The 28000-nt window shown below is 55.0% G+C and overlaps 8 protein-coding genes across 8 annotated transcripts; 6 read left to right on the forward strand and 2 right to left on the reverse strand.

The window, feature by feature from the left end:
- Positions 1-1377: 1377 nt before the first annotated feature.
- CkaCkLH20_03474 (uncharacterized protein) lies at positions 1378-2508 on the forward strand (the record flags this gene model as incomplete). The annotated part of the gene is made up of 1 exon (XM_038886193.1): positions 1378-2508. The coding sequence occupies one exon, from the start codon at positions 1378-1380 to the stop codon at positions 2506-2508; it is 1131 nt and encodes a 376-aa protein (XP_038748702.1).
- Positions 2509-3995: 1487 nt separating this feature from the next.
- On the forward strand, positions 3996-5779 carry CkaCkLH20_03475 (NUDIX domain-containing protein; the record flags this gene model as incomplete). The annotated part of the gene is made up of 3 exons (XM_038886194.1): positions 3996-4376; positions 4740-4956; positions 5058-5779. 3 exons carry the CDS (start codon positions 3996-3998, stop codon positions 5777-5779), a joined length of 1320 nt encoding a protein of 439 aa, XP_038748703.1.
- Positions 5780-6158: 379 nt separating this feature from the next.
- On the reverse strand, positions 6159-7322 carry CkaCkLH20_03476 (the record flags this gene model as incomplete). Its single annotated transcript, XM_038886195.1, has 4 exons — positions 6159-6276; positions 6395-6482; positions 6840-7023; positions 7209-7322. The coding sequence occupies 4 exons, from the start codon at positions 7320-7322 to the stop codon at positions 6159-6161; spliced, it is 504 nt and encodes a 167-aa protein (XP_038748704.1).
- A 1562-nt stretch (positions 7323-8884) lies between these two features.
- CkaCkLH20_03477 (uncharacterized protein) lies at positions 8885-9571 on the forward strand (the record flags this gene model as incomplete). Its single annotated transcript, XM_038886196.1, has 3 exons — positions 8885-8916; positions 9002-9077; positions 9137-9571. 3 exons carry the CDS (start codon positions 8885-8887, stop codon positions 9569-9571), a joined length of 543 nt encoding a protein of 180 aa, XP_038748705.1.
- Positions 9572-9828: 257 nt separating this feature from the next.
- Positions 9829-10669, reverse strand: CkaCkLH20_03478 (fumarylacetoacetate hydrolase; the record flags this gene model as incomplete). Its single annotated transcript, XM_038886197.1, has 3 exons — positions 9829-10256; positions 10310-10521; positions 10584-10669. 3 exons carry the CDS (start codon positions 10667-10669, stop codon positions 9829-9831), a joined length of 726 nt encoding a protein of 241 aa, XP_038748706.1.
- Positions 10670-11845: 1176 nt separating this feature from the next.
- CkaCkLH20_03479 (g-protein beta wd-40 repeats containing) lies at positions 11846-18472 on the forward strand (the record flags this gene model as incomplete). Its single annotated transcript, XM_038886198.1, has 4 exons — positions 11846-12836; positions 16205-16463; positions 17611-17707; positions 17891-18472. The coding sequence occupies 4 exons, from the start codon at positions 11846-11848 to the stop codon at positions 18470-18472; spliced, it is 1929 nt and encodes a 642-aa protein (XP_038748707.1).
- A 2869-nt stretch (positions 18473-21341) lies between these two features.
- Positions 21342-22141, forward strand: CkaCkLH20_03480 (uncharacterized protein; the record flags this gene model as incomplete). The annotated part of the gene is made up of 3 exons (XM_038886199.1): positions 21342-21403; positions 21532-21651; positions 21799-22141. The coding sequence occupies 3 exons, from the start codon at positions 21342-21344 to the stop codon at positions 22139-22141; spliced, it is 525 nt and encodes a 174-aa protein (XP_038748708.1).
- A 3108-nt stretch (positions 22142-25249) lies between these two features.
- On the forward strand, positions 25250-26911 carry CkaCkLH20_03481 (uncharacterized protein; the record flags this gene model as incomplete). The annotated part of the gene is made up of 2 exons (XM_038886200.1): positions 25250-25440; positions 25489-26911. 2 exons carry the CDS (start codon positions 25250-25252, stop codon positions 26909-26911), a joined length of 1614 nt encoding a protein of 537 aa, XP_038748709.1.
- Between the last annotated feature and the right edge of the window lie 1089 nt (positions 26912-28000).

The following is a 28000-nucleotide window of genomic DNA, read 5'->3' on the forward strand; positions in this document are numbered from 1 at the left end:
TCTTACCTACCTGTATACTCATGGCCTAGTCCACTGCAACCCCTGCAAAGACTAAGTTTTACGTGATCGCTGATATCCCATGCTCTATCGCGTGTAATGGCCGATTAGGTTCCTGCTCCTGCGGTTCCGCGTCGACCCCGGACTTGACGGGCTGTCAAAGTCGTAGTTCAAGGGTGGCACAGGGTGCGGGAGCATCAAAGCGTCAGCCCTGTAGATCAACACATGCAGGGACAGCAGTTCTCGAGTAACCTTGACAGGCATACTAAAACAAACATCACGGGCAAACAAGTGGACTGATTTGGCAACCATCTGAAGAGATGTGACCAGAAAGCTGTCTCATTGGATGAGGAGAGGTGGCTCAGCCAAATTGTCAAACAACGACAACAAGCTTGACAGCATCAACGTGGGTGAGTCGGCACCCATGATGCTAGTGGGCCTTGTTTTCCCACGACGTAGAAAACGGCAGCGAGGCCCCCTCGGGACACAGCGTTTGTGTGTTGACGCCCATTCCCGCCTTTAACGCACGTTTAAACCCATACTCATCGTTGATTCCACAACCCTTTGACGACTCGGATCGAGGTAACCTCACCTGATGAAGGCTTATTACCGTGGCTTGGGCTTTACTTTCCACATCACAACCCTTTGTCCAGAGAGTCATTTACCTGGGCTAGCCATTCCCGATTCAGCTGTCGACAGCGACAAAGGCTTCGACTCCAGTTCTAGAAGATCATCTGGCCGCATTCGGAAGCAGTGTCTCGGTCATCAGCTTGGTCATCGAACCGGTGGCTACCAGTGGCATGGGACATATTGCGCCAGACTCCCGGATTTCGTCCTAGACATCGTTCTTGCTACTCTTTTCCCTCTCTACCGCCAACATTACGATCCCGCCGGTTTGTCGAGGAAACAGCCAACATGGAGTCTCGAATTATTCCCAGCCAGTTACCGCCTGGGTTAGAGATCGCCATTCCCCCCGGACACGATCTGCCTCCTCAACAGCCATCGGGCACTTACCAAAAGAAGCCGCTCCCGCCATTGCCTCCTCTGCGGCCTGGTCTTTCACGTCAAGTTTCGGCCTTCTCTGTCGCGTCCAGAACCACCGTCAATAGCTCGAGGTCGCGGAGCAGGGTAAGAACGACGTTGAAAACGACGCCATCACCGTCGCCCGCGCCGTCGGCACAGGAAACGATCGAAAGGCTCGAGAACGAAATCAGCACGATTCTCATCCAACACAGTCCAACGCCCCCGGGGCCTGGCCGACGCACATCAGAACACCGAAGCTGCTCCCCGCAGCCTCGAAGACCTCCGCGAGATGAGGAGATGATTCGAACTCTGGCACCTCGGCGCCTTTCGACGCCGGTCCTTTCGTCGCCGACATTCATGGAACCGATGGCCCTGACACCAGTACCGAGTCCTCGCACGCTGCATCGTTCTTCGGCCAAGATCAAGCAAATCACCGGCCTCGACGTCGATTACAAAAGCTTCACTCCCCCGAGACCAGCCCGATCCCCTGCGAAGTCGGGCAAGTCGACGCCGGCTACGCCGAATAAGTCCAATAGCGTCCGAAGCAAGAAAGAAGGACCCAAAGCAACAACAGAGCCGGCTCGAACGTTGAGTCTGATCGAAGACTACGAGGACGATTCGGAATTCGACAGCGATTGGGATTTCAGCCCTAGTTCGAAGCGAAACTGTGCGTCATGGATTCCTGCGTCTCCCGTGCCGCCTCGCGTGGAGATTCTCGATTTCGACGATGCGAGCCCGCGTCGCCGCGACTCGGAGATTGGGCCCTTGAGGTCGCCGGGAATGCACCATTTCGAGACGCTACCTGCTCGAAGAAACAACCATATGGAAGTCAGCTATGTGGGTGCCAAAGATCTTTACCACGCCACGGCGACTTCCATTGCAAAATCCGCACACAAGAAGGCATCGTCCTCGAGAACAAGTACGGAGTCGGGACGCGATTCCATCGTACCTCCCAAGAACAGGCTGAGCTTCGCAACGAAGGTACTGCAATCCGGCAGGAAGAAACCGCCGATGGGCATTGATACAGCGATAAAGTCGTCCACGCCTCCCGGCCCTATGACGAGCACCGGAAAGGCGCCGGTGAAGGCGCCGGCGGGAGTGCGTCCGGACAACCAGGCTCACTCGCTGGACGACGATCGACTGAGGGTGAAGTACTCGGACGCCATCTCCCGCGTCTTCAGATGGAGCGGCGAACACAGAAGGGTTGTTTCGGAGGGCGCCTCGCCGGTCGACTTGCCCGCCTCGGAGCCGCGCACCGTCGCCACTCCCACGCCCAATGCGGCCACCACCCCTTCTGCCGCAGCATCCGGGACCGGGTTGCCGGCGCCGATGAGCAACTCGCCGAACAGGATGGCCAGGCGCTCGGTACAGAACCTGGCGGCGCATGTCAAGAGGACGGCGAGCACGATTGTTCTGTCCAAGGACGAACGACGGAGGGAGAATTTGAGGCAAAGCATCCGGGTGATACCGGAGGGAAGCGCAACATGAGGAGGGAGCAACATGCGACGGCGCCGGCGTGGCGCTCGGGGCGGCTTCGGTTGGTTGCTGCGCGCATGTTTGGCGTCACGGGAGGGAACGCAGGACGGCACGCCTTCCGTGTTCGGGGAGGAGGGAAAGCGGGTGTGAGTTTGGCCAAACTTTTATGGAGTCGTCAGAAAAGGATTATGGGATGGTGTCCTGTCTCGGTGTTGGTGTTTAGCGTTGCATGGTTTCTGTCCTCCGGCTCTGGACGGGATGTCAACGGCGCCTCTAGACACGATCTATTTTTGTTGAGAAAAGCGTAGTGGTTCATGCAAGAAAGTCGAGAGCTCATGCCTCGCGTACTTACCCGTCGGTGGGTATACCGTCAAACATTGGACATAAGGCTGGAAAGTCCAACTAAATATGATGAAGAATAAAAATAAATGAGAAGAAGAATGAGTCCAGATCGACGGTTCGCGATATGCGCTATCACGTACTTCATTTTTCAAAATGAACGATATGGTAATAGGTGAGTAATAGGTGACGATTAGGGGTCCAGATGCTCATTTTCCCGCAGTAATCCATGCAGCGCCCGGACCGGAGCTATCACAAGCACAGCTCACGCACCTCGGGCTAGGCCTCTCACCAGCCCCTCGGGACCTCCGTCGCCGGACCGCCGCCTACCGAGCTTGGAGAGCATAGACGACACCCAGCATTTTTAACCATTAGCGACCCAATAACATGATATGTGATTACCAACATCGTTCTAGGAACCATCACTTTTTCCCATTCACATCTCAACAAGATCGACACCGATTGTGACTGCAGCGCCTACATCGGCAGTCACCGGTGCCTACCTAGGCATGTGGAGCCGGCTCGGATATCCCAGGCCCCACCTCACTAACCGCTCGCGGGCAAGCCCCACCCCCGCAATTCGGCTCGGCCTTTTTTCCTTCTTCCCCCAAACATCCCGTCCATCAGCTCTTCCCGTCCGTCATCTTCGCAGCAAACATTGACTCCAAAATCAGCAAGCATCTTGGCTTTCTGATCACATTTGACCCTTTTCTTTTCTTTCCCTTCTCCAACCACGCGACGGTCAACCCGCACTGGGAAGCCTAAATCCGCCACAACTCACCCACCAACCACATCAACCGTAGCGGACATCTGTGTCATTTGACAGCACACGGAAAGATAGAACACCAGCCCGTCAACCGCGGTCTGCACGCGCATACTCAAGATTATACTTTTGGAACTTTGGACCGAATTCACCCTACCCATCAACTACCTATCTAAACTACACCACACCAGCTGTGTACCTCATCTCACTCTACCCATCCTCTCTTATCTCACCCCCCTCCATCGCCCTCACTCTCTACCCACCTAAACCTGCTCAACCCGCATCTCGCGCCTCCTCCCAGCGCAGACGCCCTCCTCGTCCAGCATCCAGGACCCCAACTCCCCCGCACCGTACCGCACCGCAGCAGCGAGCAGCTTCAGGTAGGTCCACCCGAGAAATGACCCTCGCCTCCGCGCCGGACCCAACCTCTCCCCCGTCCTTCTCCGAAGACGCAGCAACAACCACGACGACGACGACGACTACATCCAACACGACGACTCCAGCCCTGCAGCAAGAAGACGCCACGCCACCGACGGACCAGGAAGTCCACGAGATCACCGCCCACATCGCCTCAGCCGCCAAGAACCCGCCCGCCGCTACGGCTGCAACGTCAGCAGCAGCTGCTGCTGCTGCTACTGCCGCCGCCACCGGCGTTACTAACGAAGACGACGCCGCCGACAACGGGGTCCTGATCCTTGGGGACCACGACGACGACTTCCAAGAGGTTACGAGCTACTGGGATGCTGAGGCAATGGCTCCCCTAAACGCTGTATCTGCGGTTCGTATTACCCTTCCCTCCCTCTCATCGCACACTCAACACCTTGCATTAGTTTTTGTAGTCGTAGTAGTAGTAAAGACGACACCACCTTATCGTAGTTCAACTACTGCATCTTCACACTTGTCTCGTTCCTAGCCTATCACCAAACTCCCATTACCCTGCAGTCATACTCTCACGCCTTTCCTGTACCTAAACTATGTATGAGAGAGTATATACCCGCCACATCTCTCGCAAGCATCATAATTTGACTTCCCTCGTTTCTTTCTTTTTCTCTCTCTCCTTCCTTTTCTCTTCCCCCTCGTTTGCTTTCCCATGTAGCCTCCCATGTATCTATGCGCGAACCGTATGCTGATGCGCTCACAGGCGGCCATCGCGCGGCTGCGCCGCTACATCCCGCCGCCCTTCCCCCTCTGGGACCGCCTCCCCGTCAGCCGCCGCGCCGCGGTCCTCATCCTCCTGTACGCCGACCGCCGCGGCGACCTCCGCGTCGTCATCACCATGCGCGCCGCCAGCCTGCGGAGCTTCTCCGGCCACGCGGCCTTCCCGGGCGGCAAGGCGGATACCGTCGAGGAGACCCCGTGTAAGTTGCTTCTGACCGTCCTGCAAACGACAAAAAAGAAATAGAAACAGAGAAAAGAAGAAGTATTGGTGTAAAAAGGCAGAGCTGACTTGGACCCAAAGACGAAATAGCCCGCCGCGAGGCGTGGGAGGAAATAGGCCTCCCCATGGACGACGCCCGCATCCCCAAACCCTTCAAGATCGAACCCCTCTGCTACCTCCCCTACAACCTCGCCCGCACCGAGCTCGTCGTCCGCCCCTGCGTCGCCTTCCTCCACGCCGACGAGGAGCCCGACGAGCACCCCAGCCCCCTCGTCGAGGAGCGCATGATCCCCCGCCTCGACGCCAAGGAGGTCGCCGCCGTCTTCTCCGCCCCCTTCCAGAACTTCCTCCGCGCCCGCGACCCCGAGAAGCCGCACGGCAGGGCGCCGCTGCCGCCCGGTCACTGGTACGACGGCAACTGGATCCAGTGGAAGGAGCACCCCTGGCGCGTCCACAACTTCTACGTCCCCGTCGACGACCAGCGCGTCACCACGCCCGGCAACGCCATGGAGGCCGACCACCCGCAGAGCAACCTGGCGGAGAGGCTCGAGGAGGAAGGGGAGAAGGGCGGGCGGTTCAAGGTGTGGGGGCTGACGGCGCACATGCTCGTCGACGCGGCGCGCATCGCGTACGGCAAGGACCCCGAGTTCGAGTGCAACCCGCACTTCGGGGACGAGGAGATCATCCTGCAGGCGGAGAAGGAGGGCAGCCTCGTCGACAAGAAGAGGAAGAGGGATGAGGTCACGGCGGGGTCGGCGGCGACGGAGGAGAAGAAGGAGAAGACGGAGCCCGCCAAGATGTAAGGATGGGAGTATAAACTTGAAATTTCGCATTGGGTATGATTATCTGGAGTTTGTGTGTGTGAGAGAGGGGGGGTGTTTTGTTGTTTTCCCCCTCCCTCCCGTTTGTAGAAACACTATAGAGTCTGCGGCTAGAGTAGCCGCAGCTGCCATGATGAACGAGATCTTGCTTTGCCATGCCCACCTCCACCCCTCTCTTCTCTCTCTCTCTCTCTCTCTCTCTCTCTGTGGCTGCCCGACTGGCAGAATTGATAAGTTTCTAAACGCCCTTGAACTAAACACAGAAATGGTTTGCGCCAGCAATGCCCCAGTAAAAGGAAAGCCCAACGAGGTATATGCCAATTCCCAACAACAAATAATCGATTCCCTCCTCCCGTAACGGTTAATGGCAGGCGTTGTCCTTGGTGGAGGACGTCGAGTTTCCGAAGATGACGTAGCCGACGAAGGCGCCGAGGGCGACGGCGACCATGACCCAGCCGTTGTAGGTCATGAAGATGAGCCTTTTTCGGACATGTTAGCCCACATTGTGATTCATGCGCGTAAGACGTGACTGCCGCCGCTGGGCAAAACCCATCCATGCGCGCACACCGGGATAGTGGAGGGAGAGAGAAAACTCACATGATCATGAATGCGTAAAAGTTCTGCGCGGCGTACAGGGCGGCCTTGATGATGTGTGCGGTCCTGCTGGCCTCCGCCTGTTCGCGTCCTGTCCATAGGAAGGGGGTTCTCTCAGTAACGGTTCCAGCGATGCCTCAAGGATCACAAAGACTCTTAGCTTTCACGGTTGTTCTCTCGATAGTTTTGGTTGGAGGGGGGGGATTTGAATGTCTGCGCTCACCGGGGTCCGCCTCTCGTACGGAAGAACGAAAGAGAGGGGCGCTTTGGTTGGTGTGCGCATGTTTATTTGGGTATTGTGAGAAGCAAGAGTCTTGTGAGGGGGGATTTATGTGTGATATTGGAGGTTGTTTTGGACGTAAGGGTAGATTTGGTTATAGATGTCATATATGTATCTGCATGTAGATATATGCTCGAAATGGAAAACCGCGCGGGAAGGAGAGCTTACTCGGGAGGGAATCGACGCGCTTGTTCACGGACTGCTCGTAGCGGCGGGAGGCGGCGCGGAGGGCTTCGTAGCCGGCGGCGAGGGCGATGACGAGGAGGAGGGAGATGATGAGGCCGCCGGTCGAGCGGACGTGCCATTGGCGGAAGACGATGCAGAGGTTCTTGGTGTCCCAGGTGAAGAGCATCTGTACGTGGAGAGAGGTGGTGGTTAGCTTGCTTGTTCTTGCGCTTCTTCCGCTTGAGGGTGCGAAGGGCCCGGCCGTCTGCGGTGCGGCTTTTCGGAGCAGCAGTTGGACGGGACGCGGAGTTCGAAGGGGAGAGGCCGGTCGTGGGAATCGCGCGAGGAAGGGCGCTTGGTGAGGTAGCTTACGTTCATGCTGCACCGGTCGCCCATACCGCCACCCATGCCGCCGTGTCCGCCCATGTTGCCGTGGTCCATGGCGGCGTGGTCCATGTGGGAGTGATCCATGGCGGCGTGGTCCATTTTGTTTTTCGGTTAAGGGATCGGGTATTCGAGATTTTGAAGCTGTCGAGAAAAAAATCGGCGTTCGAGTCGAGGCTGAGTGGTGTTGTTGTTTGAGAAAGGGGAAGGGGGCCCAAAGGCTCGGGGTGTGATACTGCGGTCGGTTTCGGTTGCGCAATAGGTATCCGTAGGTAGGTAAGCTGCAGTGGGCGATAAGATAAGAGTTTCGCGGGGAAGGGGGTCGCGGCGAAGATATGCGGGCAGATCGGCCAGGCTAGGGAGATGTGCAACGGGAGAAGAGGCAAGGGTGGGAGATATTAATCTTTAGAGGAAATTCTTCTTTTGAAGATTATGGCATTCTTTTTTTCTACTATTAAGTTACACACTGAATCGCAAATGCTGTCGAATACGGGCTGTTCGTCCACCAACTAAAAAAGAAGCGGTGGCGGGCCCCCCCGTGGCTTGAGGAAACTTGCTCATATGTGCGCAGCTCGAGACGGGATGTTCCCTCGTTTCTTTTGTTTGGTCCCTTCTCGTGTCGCCTATCGGCGTAGGGGAAGAAAGGTTAAGCCCGGGAGAGCGTGCTCAAAGGCAGTTTTCTGGGCTGGTGGTGTCAGCGTGGCAGGAAGAGCCGTCGGTCGGGTTAATGTCGATGCGGAATAGGCCCCCTCCTCCAGCTGTTAGTTTGGGGCGAACCGAGATGGACGTCGTGCTGGTGAAGGGAAGGACCTGGCAGTGCTTCGCGGCGGCTAAGGCGTCGTTGACTCGTCTGAATTGTTTTAAGAGGGTGGTTCCGTCGCCCGGGCCTCTCTCCCTCACCGAGAGGGTCAGCAGTTGCTTTCCGTCGGTGCCATCGGGCGCGGATGAGCTGGCAACGCGGTGATGCAATGGCTTCTAGGGCGGACTTCTCTTACAGCGGGACGGTGGGCGAGACAAGACGGGTAGGGCGGGGCTGGGATCCCAGACGTCGCTGATGCTGGGCGTCACATGGGTCGTTCTTTTTCTTCAACCACCTGCTCACTGGACTGAGGGGGTTGGCAAGTCACTGGATCTCACGGCACTGCATCTCTCCTCAGATACAGCGGGGTTGTTTCCGCTGAGGGGTTTACTCTCTGCGTGAGGCTGCTACGGCTCGAGTTGCCGATGATTCACTGATGAGACCACCACCGCCGGGATGTACTCGAGTTGCACAATACAACGGAGCCGTTTCGAGGACCTCGAGTCTTCGAATTAGTAAGATGGTGGCTGAAAGGGATCCGAGGCGCGGGCGGAGTTATCTTTGCGTTGCCCAGTGGCTCCAAATGGAAAGTCTTAGGTCCGGATGTGAACGGCTTTAGCGGAGGCTGATAAATGCCTTTGTACTGCGAAGAAAACCGTCATTATCGACAAAGCCTAAATTGTCCTGCGCTGAATGTTCATTCGCCACGTGAAGAGAGGGGATTATCTACACAGCACCCTCACTCCAAGTTTGAAAGTGTCGAGTCATCAACCTACATATAACTCACCTCATAATTCAACTCTGATTTTATTGATACCAAGCCAAGAGTGAGAATCGCAACTCGCGACTCAACAAACTTCTCACAATGCTCTCCACCCCTGTCAACCTCCCCAAGTGGTAAGTCCGACAACTACGGAAAAAACGAGCATGATATGACGATATCGAAGCTATTCGCGCAAATCAACTCACTAACTCGCCGCAGGTTGGAAGAGAACTCGCACCTCCTCAAGCCGCCAATCAACAACTACTGCGTCTACAATGAGGACTTCACCGTCATGGTACGCCCACCCTTCGCAAAACCTCACCCCACTTCTGCAAGACTCACAAAACATCACAGATCGTCGGCGGCCCCAACGCCAGGACCGACTACCACATCAACCAGACGCCCGAGTGGTTCTACCAGTACAAGGGCGCCATGATGCTCAAGGTCGTCGACGACGGCGTCTTCAAGGACGTCATCATCCGCGAGGGCGACATGTTCCTGCTGCCCGGCAACACCCCTCACAACCCCGTCCGCTTCGCCGACACCGTCGGCGTCGTCCTCGAGCAGCGCCGCCCCGAGGGCTCCCTCGACCGCATGCGCTGGTACTGCGACTCCTGCCGCGAGGTCGTCCACGAGGCCGCCTTCCACTGCACAGACCTCGGCACCCAGATCAAGGCCGCCGTCGAGGCCTTCAAGGCCGACGAGCAGGGGAGGACGTGTAAGAAGTGCGGCGTCGTCGCGGAGGCGGCGCCGAGGCCCGGGTCGATTAAGGATCCGAACTTGGAGTGAGTTCTTGTGAGATGGGAACGGAGTTGGGGGTGCACAGGGAGTTGAGGATGCACGTCGAGTTGAAGATGATGCAGCGGCGGCTGGGGTGAATTTGCTATCGGCGAGCCAGATCGGTCTCTATATAAAAGTACATTTGATTCTATGCTGAAAGATCGGGGCTGTATACCAGTCCCGTGGTCATATTGCCGTTTCCAACTCTCTGCCTCGCCGTCTCGCTCATAACCTCTTTAATTCTGGCTTAAATCATGACAGCATGCTCATGTCTCAGCAAAGACGTAAGAGCTAGGCGACTCCTCAACAGCAACCTCAATCTTGCCCTCCGCAAGCTCCTTGCCGCCGACACGGATACCGGCGCGGATGACGTCGCCAGGGACGGCCGGGCCCACGCCGGCGGGGGTGCCGGTGAGGACGATGTCGCCCTGCTCGAGGGTCATGACCTTGGAGATGTCGCTGAGGATGCGGGGGATCTGGAAGAGCATCAGGTTGGTCGAGGCGTCCTGCTTGGTCTCGTTGTTGACCTTGAGGAAGAGCTCGACGTCGTGCGGGTCCGAGATGGCCGACTTCTTGATGATCTCGCTCATGGGCAGGAAGGTGTCGAAGCCCTTGGCGATGTCCCAGGGGAGACCCTTCTTCTTGGCTTCGTTCTGGGCGTTGCGGGCCGTCATGTCGATGGAGACGGCGTAGGCTGTGAGGACGTTAGCGGTGGTGGACTTTCGAGGCAATTTGAGAGAAACAAACCCTCAATGGCGGCCAGGGCGCCCTGGTAGTCATCGGGCTTGAGGTCCTTGACCTGCTTGCCGAGGATGAGGGCGAGCTCAACCTCGAAGTGCATGTCGACACCCTTGGGCCTCAGGACGGGACCGGCGCCAGGGAGGAGGATGGAGGAAGTCGGCTTCAGGAAGAAAAAGGGCTGCTTGGGGCGGGTGTTGTTGAGCTCCTTGACGTGATCGCTGGGAGTGCGTGTTAGCTGGTCCGGTTACACAACTCAATTGATTGGTCGCGGGCTGCTCACGCATAGTTGCGGCCGATGCACACGACCTTGCCGGCCTTCTTCAATGAGGCGGCGGTTGCCATTGAACGCTTGAAAATCATCGACATCTTGGCGGATTATGAATTGAGATCTGAGATGAGTTTCTGTCAGTCTTTCGAGGCTCTTTAGTGACTGGTGGTTGGCGACGTCGGAGGTCGTAACCGGAGGTTCATCGGAGTCTCGGCTCACACCCCGATGAACCTCGGGAGAATACCCGGGAATGGAGTCGATTGAGGTTAGTTACTCACCAAAACTAGATATCTGTAAGAACAAAAAGATCAGTATTTAGAATAGCGCTTAACAGTTTAAGATGATGCTTGGGTATTAAAACACTCTGCTCTTACTCACTCTGACTGGCCCGCGGTTGCTCTTGCTGGAGATGTGTCTGAAGCTCTGGTGGGGATCCGCCCTACAGGCCGGTCGGGGAAAGCAGGAAAGCCCGGACTCTGAGTGGCTCTGAATCCGGATAAGATAAGATAAGATAAGATAGGATAAGATAGATACCCATATCTGATAAGATACAGTACCTTGCGGAAGTCATCCAACAACCACAACAACTCTTTGCATCAACGCTCCAACAACTCCAGTCTTCGGTACATGTCCAAAGATCTCTTTACTGCTAAGCTCACAAAACTTCCAGAGTGCACCGATTTCTCACATCATCATCTATTCGATACATCTTGGCCATCTTGAACCTCGTACAGCATCAGCACCGGTAGCAAGCGCTACGACGGAGGCCTGAACGTCGATCGGAATTGGCGGGCTTACCCGAAGTCTCAAATAAGGCCAAGACGACGTGTTCACCATGGCACCCGCGAGTGCCTCTTCGGGCCGCCCAAGATTTATTACATTCTATACCAAGCCCTGTTTCTGACAACAGGCTTACACCCAAGCATATGCAAAGGGCCGCTGATTGCCGCGGGCAACACCCACTTCAGTGACAGCCTGCTTGAGGCACACCTTTTCAACAGATGGCCACCAATCAGGCCGCAATGTTTCCATGCGCAATAGATCATCCTGACAACCAATTAGCAACTTGTGCGTGCTTACAGTAGGTCCAGCACATCAAGCGGCAAAGCGGCAAAGCCCGACTAATATTGGGAGGCCACTGGCAGTTCAAACCGGGGTGCGGGGCTTCGCATCAGATCTACCTGGGTATGTAGCCGCAAAGTAATCCATCGTCCTCACAACCACCCGCACCCAACATCAAGCGAGGAAGCGCAAACTTGGGATTGACGCGCATCATGTCTGTCTCGACCCCGCGGGTTGTCGCGAAGGAGGACTACACCGTGGGATGGGTTTGCGCGATCCCGGTAGAGATGGCCGCCGCAAGAGGCATGCTTGACGAAACCCACGCCAGGCTTCCCGAGCAAGACCCGGCCGACCACAATGCCTACACGCTGGGCCAAATTCAAAGCCACAATGTGGTGATCGCCTGCCTCCCTTCGGGAATGACGGGTACCACATCTGCCGCTACCGTCGCCAAGGATATGCTGCGAACTTTCAAGTCGATTCGGTTTGGCCTCATGGTTGGGATTGGAGGTGGTGCTCCATCCTCAGAGCATGATATCCGGTTGGGCGACATCGTGGTTAGCCGGCCATCTGGAACTAGCGGCGGGGTCATACAATATGACAGAGGCAAAGCCTTGCAAGGTGAATTCCTGAGGACTGGGTCGCTCAATGCGCCGCCAAAGGTCTTGCTGGCCGCGCTCGCCAATCTCCAAGCCGATCACATAGTCGGAGAAACTCGGATCCCCGAGTTTTTGTCGAATCTCGCTAATAAGAACGCGAGGACAAGAAAGACATTCAACTATCCCGACGGATCGGATGATTGCCTATTCATGGCAGATTATCAGCATGAAGCTGAGACAGCCTCCACGTGTTACCAGTGCGACCGTTCGCGATTGGTTCAGCGGGCAGTCAGAGATGATCAGGATCCCCAGGTCCACTACGGAAACATTGCCTCAGGTAATCAGGTCATCAAGGATGGGATGGTGCGAAAGCGGTTGCAGCAGGAACATGACGTTCTTTGCTTTGAGATGGAGGCCGCAGGACTAATGACGGGCTTCCCATGCATCGTCATTCGTGGCATCAGCGACTACGCAGATTCTCATAAGAACGATGCATGGCAAGGATATGCCGCTGCAACGGCTGCGGCCTTTGCGAAAGAGCTTCTGTTGGTCATATCACCAGCTCAGGTTGAGAAGGAGAAATCCGTTCCTCAACTAGTCTCAGGTATGTAAGCGTTCTTGAGATAGTACAGACGGGTGCCCATGCTTGATCTCCGGTTTACCCCCAATATATTCAAAGAGACAATATTTCTCAAGAACTTTCCAGGTTTCTTCCAATAAAGTGTTCAATTGCTAATGAAGACTACACATAATAGATCCTGAACTTCATGAGCGTATTTCTAAAGTAGACGAATCCATCAAGACCGAGGCAAGCAACCAGAAAGTCAGATACGACGAAAATCAACGCGCTACTTGCCATCAAGCTTTCAAGACGTCCGCGTACGAAAGCTTCAAAAACTTGAGCCCTGAACGAGTGCCTGGCACGTGCATGTGGGTTTTGAAGCATGAAAAGTACAAACGGTGGCATCAAAGCTCCCATGACGACCTACTCTGGATTTCAGCTGACCCTGGCTGTGGGAAATCTGTGCTAGCAAAATCTCTTGTCGAGAACGAGCTACGGAATACAAGCAAGCATACAGTCTGTTACTTCTTCTTCAAGGATAACGCAGGACAAGTCAGTCTTGCAACTGCCCTTTGCGCTCTGCTTCACCAGCTTTTCAACAGCCAGCCACATCTCATCAAACATGCTATGGGCGCGTTCTTGAACAACGGAAATGCCTTGCAACATGAGGTTGATGAGATGTGGCGTATTTTATTGGCGGCAGTCGCTGATGAGGATGCTCACTCCGTGACCTGCATCTTGGACGCCCTCGATGAGTGCGCGAGGAACGATCAGGAAAAACTCATCCAGCTTTTGACGGGTTTCTATTCTATTCGAAGTGCAAGATCGACGGCGAAAGCGCATCTGAAATTTCTGGTCACCAGCCGAGCCTACCGGAACATTGAGGATGGTTTCAATGCCATTCCACCTCAGCTGCCTTCCATCCGTCTTGCTGGCGAAGACAGAAACTCCGATATCTCTCATGAAATCAGCCTTGCCATCCACCGGAGAGTGTCTGAAATTGCTAATAAACATCGTTTGGACCAAGATGTCCATGACGCACTTCTTCAAAAGCTTCAAGCCACACCTCATCGAACCTACCTTTGGTTATACCTCGCCACGGAAGAGATTCTTCATAGCAATAAACGGACCAAGGCAGCCTTCATGCGAACGATTGACTCGCTGCCTGAGACTGTCGAGGAGGCTTACGAACAAATTCTGAAAAAGCATGATGAGAAGCATCGAGAGCATGCCCAAATCCTGCTTCGCATTGTCGTTATTGCTTGCCGACCTTTGTCACTCGTCGAAATGGATGTAGCGTTTGCGCTGGCGACAGACTCTCGAAAGGCTCAAAACCACAAAGGTCTCGATCTAGACAAATGTGGGTTAGAGCAACGCATTCGGGATCTTTGCGGTCTATTCGTTTTTGTCAACGACAAACGGATATATTTAATCCACCAGACAGCGAAGGAATTCCTTGTGGCAAAGACTCCTACTAGCCAGTCTATCGGCGGCAGGTGGAAAGGGTCATTGGACGATCGACTCTCGAATGAGATTATGGCGCGCATCTGCGTTCAATATCTTTCGTTTGCCGATGTACAGAAACGAATGCTCGGAAACTTGACGTCCCCTTGGGAATGGAAAGAGGAAGTGATGTATCGTCAAAGCGACAATTCTTTTCTACATTATTCCGCCATAAACTGGCCAGTCCATGTCAGCAACGCACATATTGACGATGAGCAGCTGCTTGTACAGATTATCAGTGTTCTGTACAATGACAACGAGCCTCGCTTTGGGCGGCTGTCTTCAGTTGTTCTGAAATACGATCTCTATACGCCACCATTTACAGAAGAGATCAAATGGAGAAGCATTCATCTTGCTGCTTTCAATGGGCATACTGAAATTCTACATCGGTTGCTGTGTAATACACAAGACGTGGATGTTGAGGGTGGAGGTGGCGCAACAGCGTTGGAGCTAGCGTCTTTACGAGGCCACAACGAAATCGTGGAAAGACTACTTGTCAAGGGCGCCGATGTCAATAAACAACTCCCGGGGCGAGGCCATAACGCTCTTCAAGCGGCTATCAGCGCTGGCCATGAGAGAACAGTTGACCTTCTTCTCAACAAGGGTGCAGACATTACGCGGAGCAACATCTCAGATGCAATCTTTTATAACCGCGACATTATCACAAAGCTCTTGATTGACAAGGGCGCAGATGTCAACGCTGAGGCAACGAACGGTTTGACTCCATTAGCGGAGGCCTCTGCGTGGGGCACCTACACAATAGTCCAACTTCTCATCGAGGCTGGAGCAGATATCAACAGTCAACCAGGGTGTCTGGGAAACCCTCTGGTGTCCGCGTGTTCGGAGGGCTGCCAAAAAACTGCTCGTTTGTTAATCAGCAAAGGTGCGAAGATTAATCCACCAAATAAGGCAAATTGCAGCGCTCTTGAAGTAGCAGCAAGCCTGGGCCATCTTCATACTGTCAGAATGCTTTTAAAGGAAGGGGCAGACATAAACTTCACTAATTACGCCGGATCTACACCACTATGTGAAGCGGCCGTTTATGGGGATGTGTTCTCTGTGCTTCTCAAAAACGGAGCTAACATACACGCTCCAAGTCTCAACAACAGCCAAAAAGCTGAAGTGCTTAGTGCACTGCTCAAAAGGCCTGAGAACTGGGAGTATCTCACACAGTCAAAAGCCATGGTGGACCTGCAATATGAGAAGAGACGCTTACCATTACACATCGCGTCAGAGAAGGGGGACATCAAACTCGCCAAATTCTTTCTCGATCTCGGAGCTAGCCCTCATGAACCAGCAAATGATAAACAAACACCATCACACAAGGCAGCACAGTTTGGTCATACCAACATATTATGCTTGCTTCATGAGAATGGGGCGACCTTGGATATCGCCGACAAAGGTGGATTGTCTCCCATTCATGTTGCATGTAATTATGGACAGCTGGAGGTGGTTAGATTCCTCCTAGATCATGGAGTCAACGCCAATATCACTGACAACAGTCGACGCACACCTCTGCATGCTGCGGTATGGGCAGGGCATGTTGACGTTGTTAGACTCCTACTTCAGAGGGGAGCTAGCATCAACAACGTTGACGCTGTTCGATGCACACCGTTACATACGGCGGCGTCAGCAGGACATATCGATATTGTCAACATTCTACTCGAGAGCGGGGCTGATCCAAGCATCAGGACGCTGAGAGCCAACACGCCGCTGGAATTCGCACAGCAACATGGCCACAAACAGGTTGCAGAGGCACTGCTTCGCCATTCTGAAGTTCTCAACAAACAGGACAGTGAAGCGTACATAACCGTCATTCTGGGTGGGGACAGCGACCAGCTTCATGGATGGGGACAGCGACCAGCTTCATGGATGGGGACAGCGACCAGCTTCATGGATGGGGACAGCGACCAGCTTCCTGGGTGGGGACAGCGACCAGCTGGATAGCGAGCAGCTGGGTAACGAGCAGCTGGATGCCAAGGTAACGAATTCTGAAGGTCTCAATAAGCACAACAGTGAAGCGGACAAAACTGTCATCCTGGATGGGGATAGCGAGCAGCCGGATACCAAGGCAACGCATTCTGAAGCTATCAACAAGCAAGACAGTGAAGCGGATATGACCGTCATGCTGGGTGGGGATAGCGAGCAGCCGGATACCAAGGTGATGTACTCCTTATTTTGCTGTCTCTGTAGTTGATGGCAGCGGTTATCAGATAGCAGAGGTCTTCTGAATTACGGTCATATGATGTTGCATCATCCACTGGTTTTGGTTGTTGCTCGACACGAACATGAGCCTGGACCAGGATCCAGCCAACGACAATTGCGAAGAAATATGTAGACATAACTTACAATATTCACTACATGGTGAGAGCGTTCCCTGTCTCATGTCGGTTGCGATCCGTGATCATGTATGGGAAGAAATATGACGGCAACAGGTGAATGGAGACGGCCACTATACACATTGATCGCACATAATTGATTGTACCCCAGTGTTAAACCACTTGTTCTTTACGAGCGAGGACAGCGAAGTGGTTTCCCCAGATTCGATGTACGTACTCACGAGATCTGATGTTTCAACTGGCATCGGCGGGGAACTGCGCGTCGGGGAAAGCAGGCAAGAATTCCGAGCCCTGAATGGTCACTGGCCGTGAAGATGACGACAGACAGGGAAGGGCCCGGGGTTCCGGCGCTTGTGGCTGGAGTGTCCAGTGTGGGGTGTTTCCTCCTCCCCGCATCCGCGAAGATGGTGAGAACAGGGACGTCCAATGGGAGATGGATGAGGACACTTTGCCTTGTTTCCGGCGGGGTATTTCTCTTGCTTCTCTGCAACCTCTCGATCCGTCCCCAGGCTGGCGTTGGAAGATTCCGTCCATTGGAATTAAGCCTGTTTATCAGCAATATTACGCCGGTGAATGCGCCACAGCAAGTAAGCTCTAGCACGACGATAATTAGCTGCAGAAGCTCCCGCACTCCGCGCTCTGTCCCGTACTGTCCTCTCAGACACGAGCAACCTTAACCCGATTCCGGTACTTGCAAACCAACCATCCATACCGCTAAACGTCCTGTACCTGGCATTGGAGAAGAAAAAAGTCAGACACGTCTTGAAGGAACGAGGTGACGGCGTCGGTGGGTTCCATTCTCCGTCCCTGCTCAGATCCACCTCCCAGGCTGTCTTTACCCTTCGGGCGCCTGCTAAATCCCACCAGCAATATCCACTTCTCCAGCAACGCCTTTGCATTCCTTGGACCTTTAATTAACGTCACTCCTCCATCCATCCCACTTCGCACGCGACCGACGCTCAGGAGAACCTCAGGAGAACCTGCACACACACGCAGCAGCAGCAATCGCCCGCCATGGAGAGCCTCCAGCTGGCGCAGATGCTCGCCGACCTGAGCAGCCTCAACGCAGCGGTAAGTTTTTCTTCCTTCGTCCCTTTCGTCGATCCATATGACTCGCCCATGTCATTAACCATTCCCCCACGTTGCGCTTCGCTCGCAGGGGGGGATGGGAGACGAAGATCCGCAATAAACTTTTCCGCAATCGACGGTCACTCCTCCTTTTTCCTGACAAGCCTTTCCGCTGACGATCCAAAGGAACCCAACGCAGCAGCAGCCCTCGTGACGGCGAACAAGGCCATCGAGACGGTCGAGAAGAGCACCGGCATCACACCGACACCCAGACGACCGACCGACGAGCTCCGCCGCGTCCACAGCTCGCAGACGGGCTCCCGACCGGGCACCGGCACCGCGACGCCCGCCCGCGTCGACAAGTTCGGCCGGCGCATCATGATGAGCCCGCCCGTCCTCTCGCGCTCCAACTCGGCCCAGGGCTCCGTCCCCGGCACGCCCAAGGGGGTTTCTGACGTACGTGCACAATTTCACCACCAACACCACCACTACCCCCAACACCACCTCGAAGTACCCGGAGGACAGACGAGAGCTCACCAGCAGCTCCCGGAACAGGGCGAGGACGACCTCGACAGGGCCTCGACGCTCATGGCGCTCTACGAGATCCGGGCCAAGCTCAAGCAGCAGGACAACAGCAGCTTGATGAAGGCGAGGGAGAAGATTGCCGACCTGGCGCAGAAGCAGCAGCAGCAGCAGCAACAGCAACAAGGCGGCTCTGGGAAGAAGGAGCCGGAGAAGATCACCTCCCGGTTCACGTTCCCCAAGTAGTGGCACGCACGAGCGGACGCATACGATTTTCTTACCTTTTCATGAGCGGCGGTATGGCGTTTTAGGGTCTGCTTTGTCCTCTTTTCCAGCAAGAAAGGGTTGTCAGCATGGAACGCTACCTCTCTTAAAAGTCACGACGGATCGGTGTTATGGGTTGCACGAAAGGTCCCTAGTTGGATACTAGGCACGCGTTACGGTTTGGACGGGATGTTCTCGCGGGAGGGGGGTTTGTCTTTGATCAAGAACGACTGGGCTCTTGGTCTTGGGTCTCTTCATCTGGCTATTGAAGAAACCTGGAAAATGGTGTGGGCTGGCTGGGAAAAGAAAACTGAAGGTCGTCTATTTGAGGACGCAGCCTCCGGATGAGGGGTATCGAAGTTGAGTGTATCGCGGGGCTTACAGTACGTCCTCGAGACTGATCAGCGCAGTGTTTGTGTGTTCGTAGAGACTACAGACTACACTATCTTCTAATATCAAGAGCACTAAAGAGGACTCATCACTTCTACTATGCAGTGACAGCCGCCTGAGAGATAATCTTAGACGCTCAATGACCAAGAACGGTAAGAAGTAGTCAAGACGGACCAACCAAGAGCCAAGCCCGGCGGTGCGCCGGTAAGCCGCGGCGGGGGGTTCCAAGGCCGACCCCAACGGCATGGCGTCTACAAAGACTGGCGAAGAGCTGCGGTAAACGGACAAACAGAGTTGGTTGCCAATGATCCGGAAACATACTTGGCGTTTGGCAGCTGCGGTGGAGGGATGGTGAATGGAATCTGGTGTAGCTCATTGCAACGGCCGGGACCATGAGTTCAGTCGTCAGGTCCGCCAGGCGTCAGGACTGACATATCGACCGGGCCAAGCCCTTGGCAGCTCTTCTTCCAGCTCGTGGACCGTTCTTAGGCGATTAGTCAACAGTGTCGCGAAGTTCCATACGGTCTCCATCGCCTCACAAGGGAGTCGGAGCAACTTAGCCTTTCAACGGTTCTTCTGCATCCATCTTAGTTCAGAAGATGCCTGCTCGGCGGGGACACCAGATGTTTCCCCAGTGGACCCTCATAAGTCCAGTGAATGGGTCCGCATCAGCAGCAGCGCCCCCCCGAGAGTCCGGGACACGCGGGTCGCCGGTTTTAAGGTTAGTTTGGCAGTCGCACTCGCGTCAAGGCTGGGGAGGGAGGGGCTTTCCCGGGTTCCGACGGCCGGAAAACGTTGGAACCTAGGAAACGTGATCTCCCGTCCTAAGGAAACAGCTGTGGAATATTCCTGATGCCGTATATGCGTGCGGCATTCTGAGTGGGCGGGGGAAAGATGAGATGAAGCGGCAGAGAAACAAGTCTAGCCGGAGATATTATGCTGCGGCCGCCCGTTCTTGTCTCCCGGGTATCTTCATTCCTCGTTCCGGGAATGTCGCCGCCGGCTGGCGCATTTGTAAGTTTTCCACTTCAGTGAGATAATCACTGCTTGCAGCTGCGCCGGGAACAAGCACTGCTGAAGCAGATCGCGCAGAAACGAGGATCTTGACGAATGGGGACTTCAGTAAAGAATCGATAAGCAATCAGGTGCATCGCCCAGCCGATGGAGGCACCGATGGAAGATTCCTCTTGGATGATTCCAGATAGGTATTTTGGACGGCGCTGAGTGGTCGTCGGATGGTCACGCTACCGCGACCGCGCCACAAGTTGACGAGGAACCCCGGCGGACATGCCCACAGGTTGGGTGACGGGTGGTGGTGGACGGGGAGGGGAAAGCCAAGCCTCGTTTGTTCTGCTGGTGATGTCAGGCGCCGGACGGGGTCTGCGCCCGCCGTGATTCGCTGCTCCGTGCTGAGAAGAGCGCTGTCGCTGGGCTATTGATACACAGCCCGCTGGCGGGTGACGGTGACGGGTTGCTGGAGTGCCGTGGACGGTGGACTGACCGACTGACTAACGGGTCGGGCGAACTGGACCCTTGAAATGTTTTTGTCATGATTCCATTTCTTCGTGGGGGTGAGGTAGATTGACCGAGGATGTTTTGGAGAAGATATATCGGCGCAGTATGTTTGGTGCTGATGAAGCTGAAGTGATTTGGAAGATGTAAGGTGTTGGGTAATCTTGAACAAACGGAGGAGACATGGAAGTTGTGAGGCAGCCCGACGGAGGTGTTGGAGTCACGGCGTGTGTCATTGAGTGCCCGTCTACCCGAAGGTTCCAGTTCCGGGCAAGTAAAGTCTGAGGTGGGCAATACGGAGCAGGCCACGCAATTACTCGGGGCAAAGTCACTTTTTGCCCAGCCTCCAAGAAACCGTGACGCTGGCTTTGTCTGCTTGGCTTTACTTCATCGGTACTCCGTACCGCCAACGAATATAATTCATCCCTCCCACCCTACTTCCTCAAGTCTCGCTCGTTCCCGTCCGAAATTTCCTTCCTGGAAAACCGTAAAACCTTGCCTATCACGACTTCTCTCGCGCGCACCTAATCAAACCAAACCAAATCCGACCTTCATTTAGGATCGATCGCACGGCGAACCTGCATAACGTCCTAATAAACAACAAACGACACACCCTGCCCAGCCTTACCGCACCCCGCCGCCAGGCAACACAGCGCAGCGCAGGGCCTTATTTCATCCAACCTTTACCCGATTCACTCGTGCGAAGGGGTCCAGTCCACTGAGGTTTTCTGGACGTCAGGCCAACCGCCATCACGTCATTGAACATCATCACAACCACCACCAGACCTTATTAAGGAACTCGCGCCACGACATCTCGACTTTGGAATTCCACGATCGATAATCGAATTCGGAGCTCAACAGAGTCGACGACTTTTTTTTGAACCGCGACGTCCCCGTCGGTTCGATTCGAGAAATTCAATCGGCGCATCAACACCACACCACCGTCACAATGACGGACTTTCACATCCTCCCTTACCCGCTCCCCGAGGCAGTCTCAGCCCACGAGAAGAGGTAAGTTCGTCGTCTATTTCTCCCCGTCGGCACATCGCGATCTGCCACCGATCGGCAACGACAGCAGATTGCGATGGTCGCTCCACCTCGCGAGAAAAAACATTCAGACACTGACATCCGTTCTGCAGAGACATTGTATGCTATTCCAGTGGAAGATGCTACGAACGTAGTTCGTGGTACTACTGGGGCCGCTGGGTCCTCGCCGCTGTCGTCGTGGGAGTCGCAGTCCTCATCCTCGTCATACTAGGGTACGTTACATCCATCCTCTCCCTAACCCCCTTGCCCTCATCATCACCATCGTCATCGTGAGAAGCCCACTCTCCGGCCCCCATCTCGCCTATCCCGATCAAACAACCTCGAACGGTCTCAGGAACAGTCGACTGACTCCAAAACAGATGCATGAGCTCCCGCCGTCGCAGAAAGCGCGGCATGGCCCCCCTCTACGGCACCGGCTGGATGAGCAACAACGGAAAGTACCAGCCTGGCCAGGGAACCTACGCGCACAACCAGCCGTACAACCCCCAGCAGGGCGGCTACGCCGGCTACGGCCAGCAGCCGTACGCGAACCCGCCCCCGGCCTACGGACAGCAGCAGCCGCAGTACACCGGCACCACGTTCAACCCCAACGACGGATACTACGGCAACAACAACGAGGGCATCCAGCTGCAGCAGCCGCAACACGCCTACCAGCGCGACGGAAGCTACGCGCCCCCCGCGGGCCCTCCTCCGGGAAAGTAGATCTGAGATGACGGAGATGGAGAGAAGAATGGTCAGGAGGAGAAGCTGTTGGACGCGAGGGATGGTACGAGATGCTTTGCGAAATGATACCTCGATTGCGGAAAAAACCCGGCGGCGTTTTCAGGTTATTTAGGCATGGGACTTTGGGGGTTACGACAACCGACCTTGTAAGAACGAAACGTCGCGGGGGTAATTATCTCCTTTCACGGCCTCGTCGCCAGGATATGTTGACCTGGCTGTATGATATTTCTTAGTAAAAGATTACTTTTCTATCCTCATTTGCAGACTGCGTATTCTGTCCCTCGTGATATGAGCTTGGTGTTCTAACCTCAAGAAAGGAAGAATGTCTGGACAGCAGCATATAGGATGCCCATCGAGCAGAAGAACCAACCCAGGTCTGCCATTGGTTCATCTGGGACATCAGACGGTCCCTGATTCCTAAATCCGTCGGGGTGTCGACGTCCGTACTTCCAGAACACACTTCTAGAAATATGCCTAGCTTGTTTCCCTAGCCTTATGGACAGTCAAATCTCGGCGCCGAAGCCCGGACTTGAGGTATACTTAGTAAGATGAGAAGACGCCGCAAGATCTCACCACATGGTCCGAGGTGGCGTCCATGGTATGAATCCTGGACCAGATCCTACAGGGCAGAGAAAGCTGCAGGCGTGGCTTCTTCAGTTCAGCATTACTCCGTACAGCCATTCCACAAAAGCCAGAGACGAACCGATTCCCGCTTGAAACAGTCAGTATGGCCGCTGAGCCCCCTTTCGGTGGTACCCAGGCGTGATATCTCGGTTTCGCATGAGGCCCGGTCTCGGGACCTATCCGTAGGACCTGGGAAGACGGAGCTCCGATGTGGCGAGAGGTGAGGCTTCTTGCTGTGGCGTTCTGGGAATAAGCGTCGGTCGTTGCTCCCTCCCATCCTCCGAGGCAAGTCTCAAAATCATATGCAGCATCTGCAGACGCACGGATCACTGTCAAAGTCAGCATGAATGCCTGAGGCTGTTATGACAGAGAAAAAAAGGGCAGTTTCACAATGTCGACCCTGCAGCAACGCTCCCCCCTCTAGCGTGGATGTCCCGCGTGCGCGAAACTCGCCAACCCGTCAGCGCAGCGCGGCCAAAATTGCTGGTTGACGAACCCAATCATTTCCGACCCCTGACCAACAACTGCCTCTCCCCCTGTCCTTAAGAAGGAGGACCGCTGAGTCTAAGGGACCGGGGAGGGAAACCCGCGAAAAAAGCAGTGTGTGTGTGAGCGGTAGGTTCGGCGGCACTTGCGCGATTACAGGGGACCTACCTGCTAGCGGTAGATTTTCCTAATTCTCATTTCCATTTTTTGGCTGGCGCACGCGCGCATTGGCGACGGATTGCTGTGAAGAGAATGCGAGCGAACCATTCACCCCACCAAAGTTCGTCTGAGGGCACGCAACTTTCCTGGCAGCTCCCAGGCGCAGGCACCACGACCGGCACAGGCACGCGCACCGCAGCTGCTGCAATCTGCATCGGTCATCCACTTTGAACCACCTGGAAAAAGGCAGGGGGCTCAACGCTAGAGCGGCATGGCGCTCGATCGCAATTCAAATTTCCCGCTCCAAAATCCACCCGAGTGCTCCTCCTCCCTGCCATGCCATGCCGCATGAGATCTTCTCTCGCCGTTTGCTGCCCGCTGACGAGCCCTTCTCTCCTCTCGCTCGCTCTCTCTTTACTCCGTAGGTATTCACATTGTCAACTCCTTTGTGTGATTTGCCCACGTCGCCTCGGTCTGTTTGGAAACAGTCCACAAGTACTGTCACTGTTCATCTCCATCTCTCTTTTAGGGCCACCTTGATCGGCCGCAACCTTCGTGGGAACCGTTAGCTTTCTGGGAAAGTAGTGCGTGCGTCACGTCAATCCTTTCCCGTTCCTTTCTTTTCCCAACGCTTCTCGTCATTATCTATCCTTCCTCCCTTCCCTCCGCCTCCGACCTTTTGACGTCCGGGAAGAAGGGTAATTCTCGTCCCATACACGGCGGCCTCTGATCTTTTTTCGACACCCTTTGGTGGTGCATTTTTCTCGAACCCCTCAGGCTGTGTCCTGTTCCTGTTCCGTTCACTCCTTTATCATTGCCTTCGTCCCAAGTCGCCCGTTCCCGAGGCTGTTTGACGCTGCCTCCTGTCTCTCTCTCAGTCACTTGCGAAGGACCAACAGACACACACAGGTTAGAAGAAAAACAATTCAGGCATTCCTCTTTCGACTCCGCCCGTCCGCCACATCGGAACTTATTATTCCAACACGCACTCGTCTCACGAAAACAAGCCCTCCTCAGCCTCAGCCCACCATCCGCCCTGGGATATCCGTGTTTCTCTCGACAAGCAAGCCCGCGTATACCATACGAAATATCGGAACCTCCACCCCTATTTTACGCCAAACACTGCGTCACTCGTCCAATAACAGCGCCTGCCCCCAGTCGCAATCCGTTGGCCACGGATTGCTGTTTCTTGGGGTCATCCCGTCAACCGTGTGGTGCTTATTGACTGCACCGCCCAGTTTCAGCGCCATTTTGAGACGAAAACCTCTGGGCTTCCCTCGATCCGCCGCTGCGATTCGCTGCGCCTTCCACCACCACCCGTTCATTCCCACCAACCTACCTACGCAAGGGGGGCGAACAACCAACGCTTTGCCCTTCCCGCAGTGACGACGTCCGTTCAACTCTCCCTCTTTACGGCAACACACAGGCGCTTTCCAATTCGTTGCCTTTCCAGCCCCGGTCTGTGAGAGGGAACTCTTCACTTTCGTTCAAGCCTGCCGCTTTCGTTTACACTTTTGCCTCTCTTCGACCTCTTTCGTGAACCGCCCTGTTACACCTGCGTCACCCGAATCTCAAAAGTCCACAAGCGGCTCGCCTTCCATTCCCTTGACAGCACACAGAGGATCACCGTGTGTTCAGCCGATCAAACGACACCGAGAATCCCGTCTTTTATGAGATGATGGAGCTATAGTCTTGCTACTATTCCGCAACCTAATTTCTCTTTCTCCGACCAACCGACCTCGACATACCCCGGCTTTGAGGGTGTCCTACCGAGAATCGCTCGATTTGTTGGAGAGAATTCGGCATCCTATTTTCAAGATGCCTTCGATCGATGTTGCTATGGCCCGGAGCCTCCGGGGAGGAGCGTGGGGATCAGTAATGTCTAGCGTGGCGGCGACCATCGAAAGGCGCCAGATCATGTCAACGGTCGAGAGCGCTGGGAACCAGATCAAAGATGTGAAGACGGCATTTTCAAGTTGGGATAACTGCATGGCAGCCAGCTTTTGCAAGTAGGTTTACAGAGCCCGATTGGGACTGGAGGATGCTGACTAGCGCAGGTGGCCAGTAATCGGAGTCATGATTGTCGGCGGCCTGATCATCTTTTCGATCGTATGGTGTATCATTCGTTGCGCCTGCTGCGGTCTGTCGTGCTGTTGCCAGTGCTGCTACTGCTTGAAGTGTTGCGGCAACTGCTGCGGCTGCTGCGATACTCCGAAAGGAACCCCTCACAAATACCTCGACGAATCGTACGGACCACCGAACCAAGGATACAAATCGCAAGCACCCATGAACGCACCTGTCGCGCCGTTCTACAACAACCAGCCTACTCACACCGCACACTCGACTGCGCCGGTGGCCACCGGAGCTGCCCCCGCACCGCCCCAGTATGCCGAATTCGAAGTCAGCAAGTCCGGTAACGCGGGAGACGGCGATGCTCTCCCTGCCATGCCCAGCTGGGAAGGAGCAGGATCCAAGAAGGTTGCAGTTGAGGAAGAGGTGGAACTCGAGCAGATGAAGAAGCCAGCGGCATCGCCCAACCCGCAAATGCCTCTTATGGCACCCAATGCCATGTCCCACCCGAACAGTCCAATGCCTGGCGACAGGAGCCCCTACGGACAAAACGGACAAGCCGGAGCCAGCGGCTACTTCGCCAACGGAAACCAGCCCGCCGATCCCTATGCGATGAACAACAGGGGATTCAACAACTACGATAATGCGTACGGACAGTCGAACTCGTCTTTCGGAGTTGACCAGTACGGAGCCGCAGCCGCAGCAGGTGCGGCTGGAGGTATGGCCATGGGCCAGGGAAGACGGACTCCCGCCAATGACTTCAACAACAACGGCTACGGGCCGCAAAGAGGTCAGACGTACCCCCCGCCTCAGCAAGAATTCGACCAAGGCTTCGGTGGTTATGAACAAGGCGGCTACGGACTTGGCCGCCCTCCACGCAACGGTCCCAGTCCTGCCCCGAACAGGAGCTTCACAGCCCCCCCTCGCGGTGGACCTAGTCCCGCACCAGCTGGTTACCGCCGTTCCCCGGGTCCTGAGTACCGCGGCTCTCCCGCCCCTCCTGCCGCCGAATACCGCAGATCCCCGGCTCCCCAAAATGATTACCGCCGGTCCCCCGCGCCTCAAGATGACTACGACCAGTACGGCAACGACAACTATGGCCGCCAACAATACGGCGCCGGCGCTCGTCAGTACTCTTCGGAGTCCACCCGCCCCCTCGCAGCGCCCCAGCGCAGCTACACCGGAGACATTCAACCCCCTTCCTCCCCCGGCCCCCAAAACTCGGGCGGCTTTGACTTCCAATCCGGATTCAGCCGTCCTCAGCAGTACAACTATAACCGCGGCCCAGCCGGCAGCCAACAGCTGCACGAAGAGCCCGAAGAAGAACAGCGGCCCCCTCAGAGCAGCGGCGGCACGTACCCAGGATACAAGGCCTACCAGCCCACCAAGGAAGGCTGGAGCGGCGTTTGAGCGAAATGAATAAAAAGCATTGATCACGATACCTAAAAAGGGGAACATTTTTGCATACGTGGCGAACAAACGACAACCCACGCGCTGTCTATTTAAAGACTAATGCAGTCAGAACTCATTCATCCATCCGAGGCGGCGTTACTTTGAGTTTTGATTAAAGTGGTTTCGTCATGGGGTCACCCCTGAATGCCGCCCACTCGTTCGCAAACCACACTGGTCGTCTGTTTTGCGACGCACGAAGACTTTGGGGGTTCTTTCAATGGAGTTTTCGGGCATACACAAAGAGCCATTTTGTTCATGAGAGGGAGGGGTGTATAATGGCAAATGTCAGAGTACTTTTGTTTTCTGTTTTCTCATGTTTGCTGTTTTTTTGCGTTACCCATCTTGACTTTCCCTTGCGTCACGTTTTCGGAGAGGGCCTTTTTATTTGGTCGTTTGCATTCTCGTGGATTGGCCCGTCCACACACATGGTCACACCTTTTTTCTACTCTCTTGCCATTGGTGGCGCTGAACGAGCCGCGGGCTGGCGTCGTGTTCACTCGCCGACTTTGGACGATTTTTGAGTTTTGCGGGAAGCAGGGGTAGATGGGGTTGGGGGAGGATGTGACGGGGAAAGATGGATGAATACCCTTTTTTTCGAGTGGTTACTCTAGGATGAGGATCAATTGAAGATATCCAATCACAGAAGTGTCTAGTGTGAAGAATACCTGGCGATGACTGTGATCGAACTCTGATGCCGTTACAGAACGGGAGCTGAGTCTGGCTGGGTTGTAAGTAACGGTCTCCGAGGAGGACCTTGTCTGAAAACACCACCGTTACGCAAAAGCAACGATGTGTCGATGTTGTTTCGTAGGTATATGAGAGAAGTGGAGAGGGGGACACAGCATTACGAGTACGGCCTTGAGAAGAGAAAAGCATAACCATGACATGGTTTCGTGCCCTACTTACTCCTTGCTACCGGCTTTCTCGTATGGATGAATACGGTCTTATGAAGGTCCATATTTCTTCGTTCGTATCCGATTCTGGTCCGAGAATCCGGGCATACGTGCATAGAGGAAAAGACTCGTGCTGTTGGCTTTGAGCTTGATT

Source organism: Colletotrichum karsti, assembly GCF_011947395.1.
Source record: "Colletotrichum karsti strain CkLH20 chromosome Unknown Scaffold8, whole genome shotgun sequence".
NCBI lineage: Eukaryota > Fungi > Ascomycota > Sordariomycetes > Glomerellales > Glomerellaceae > Colletotrichum > Colletotrichum karsti.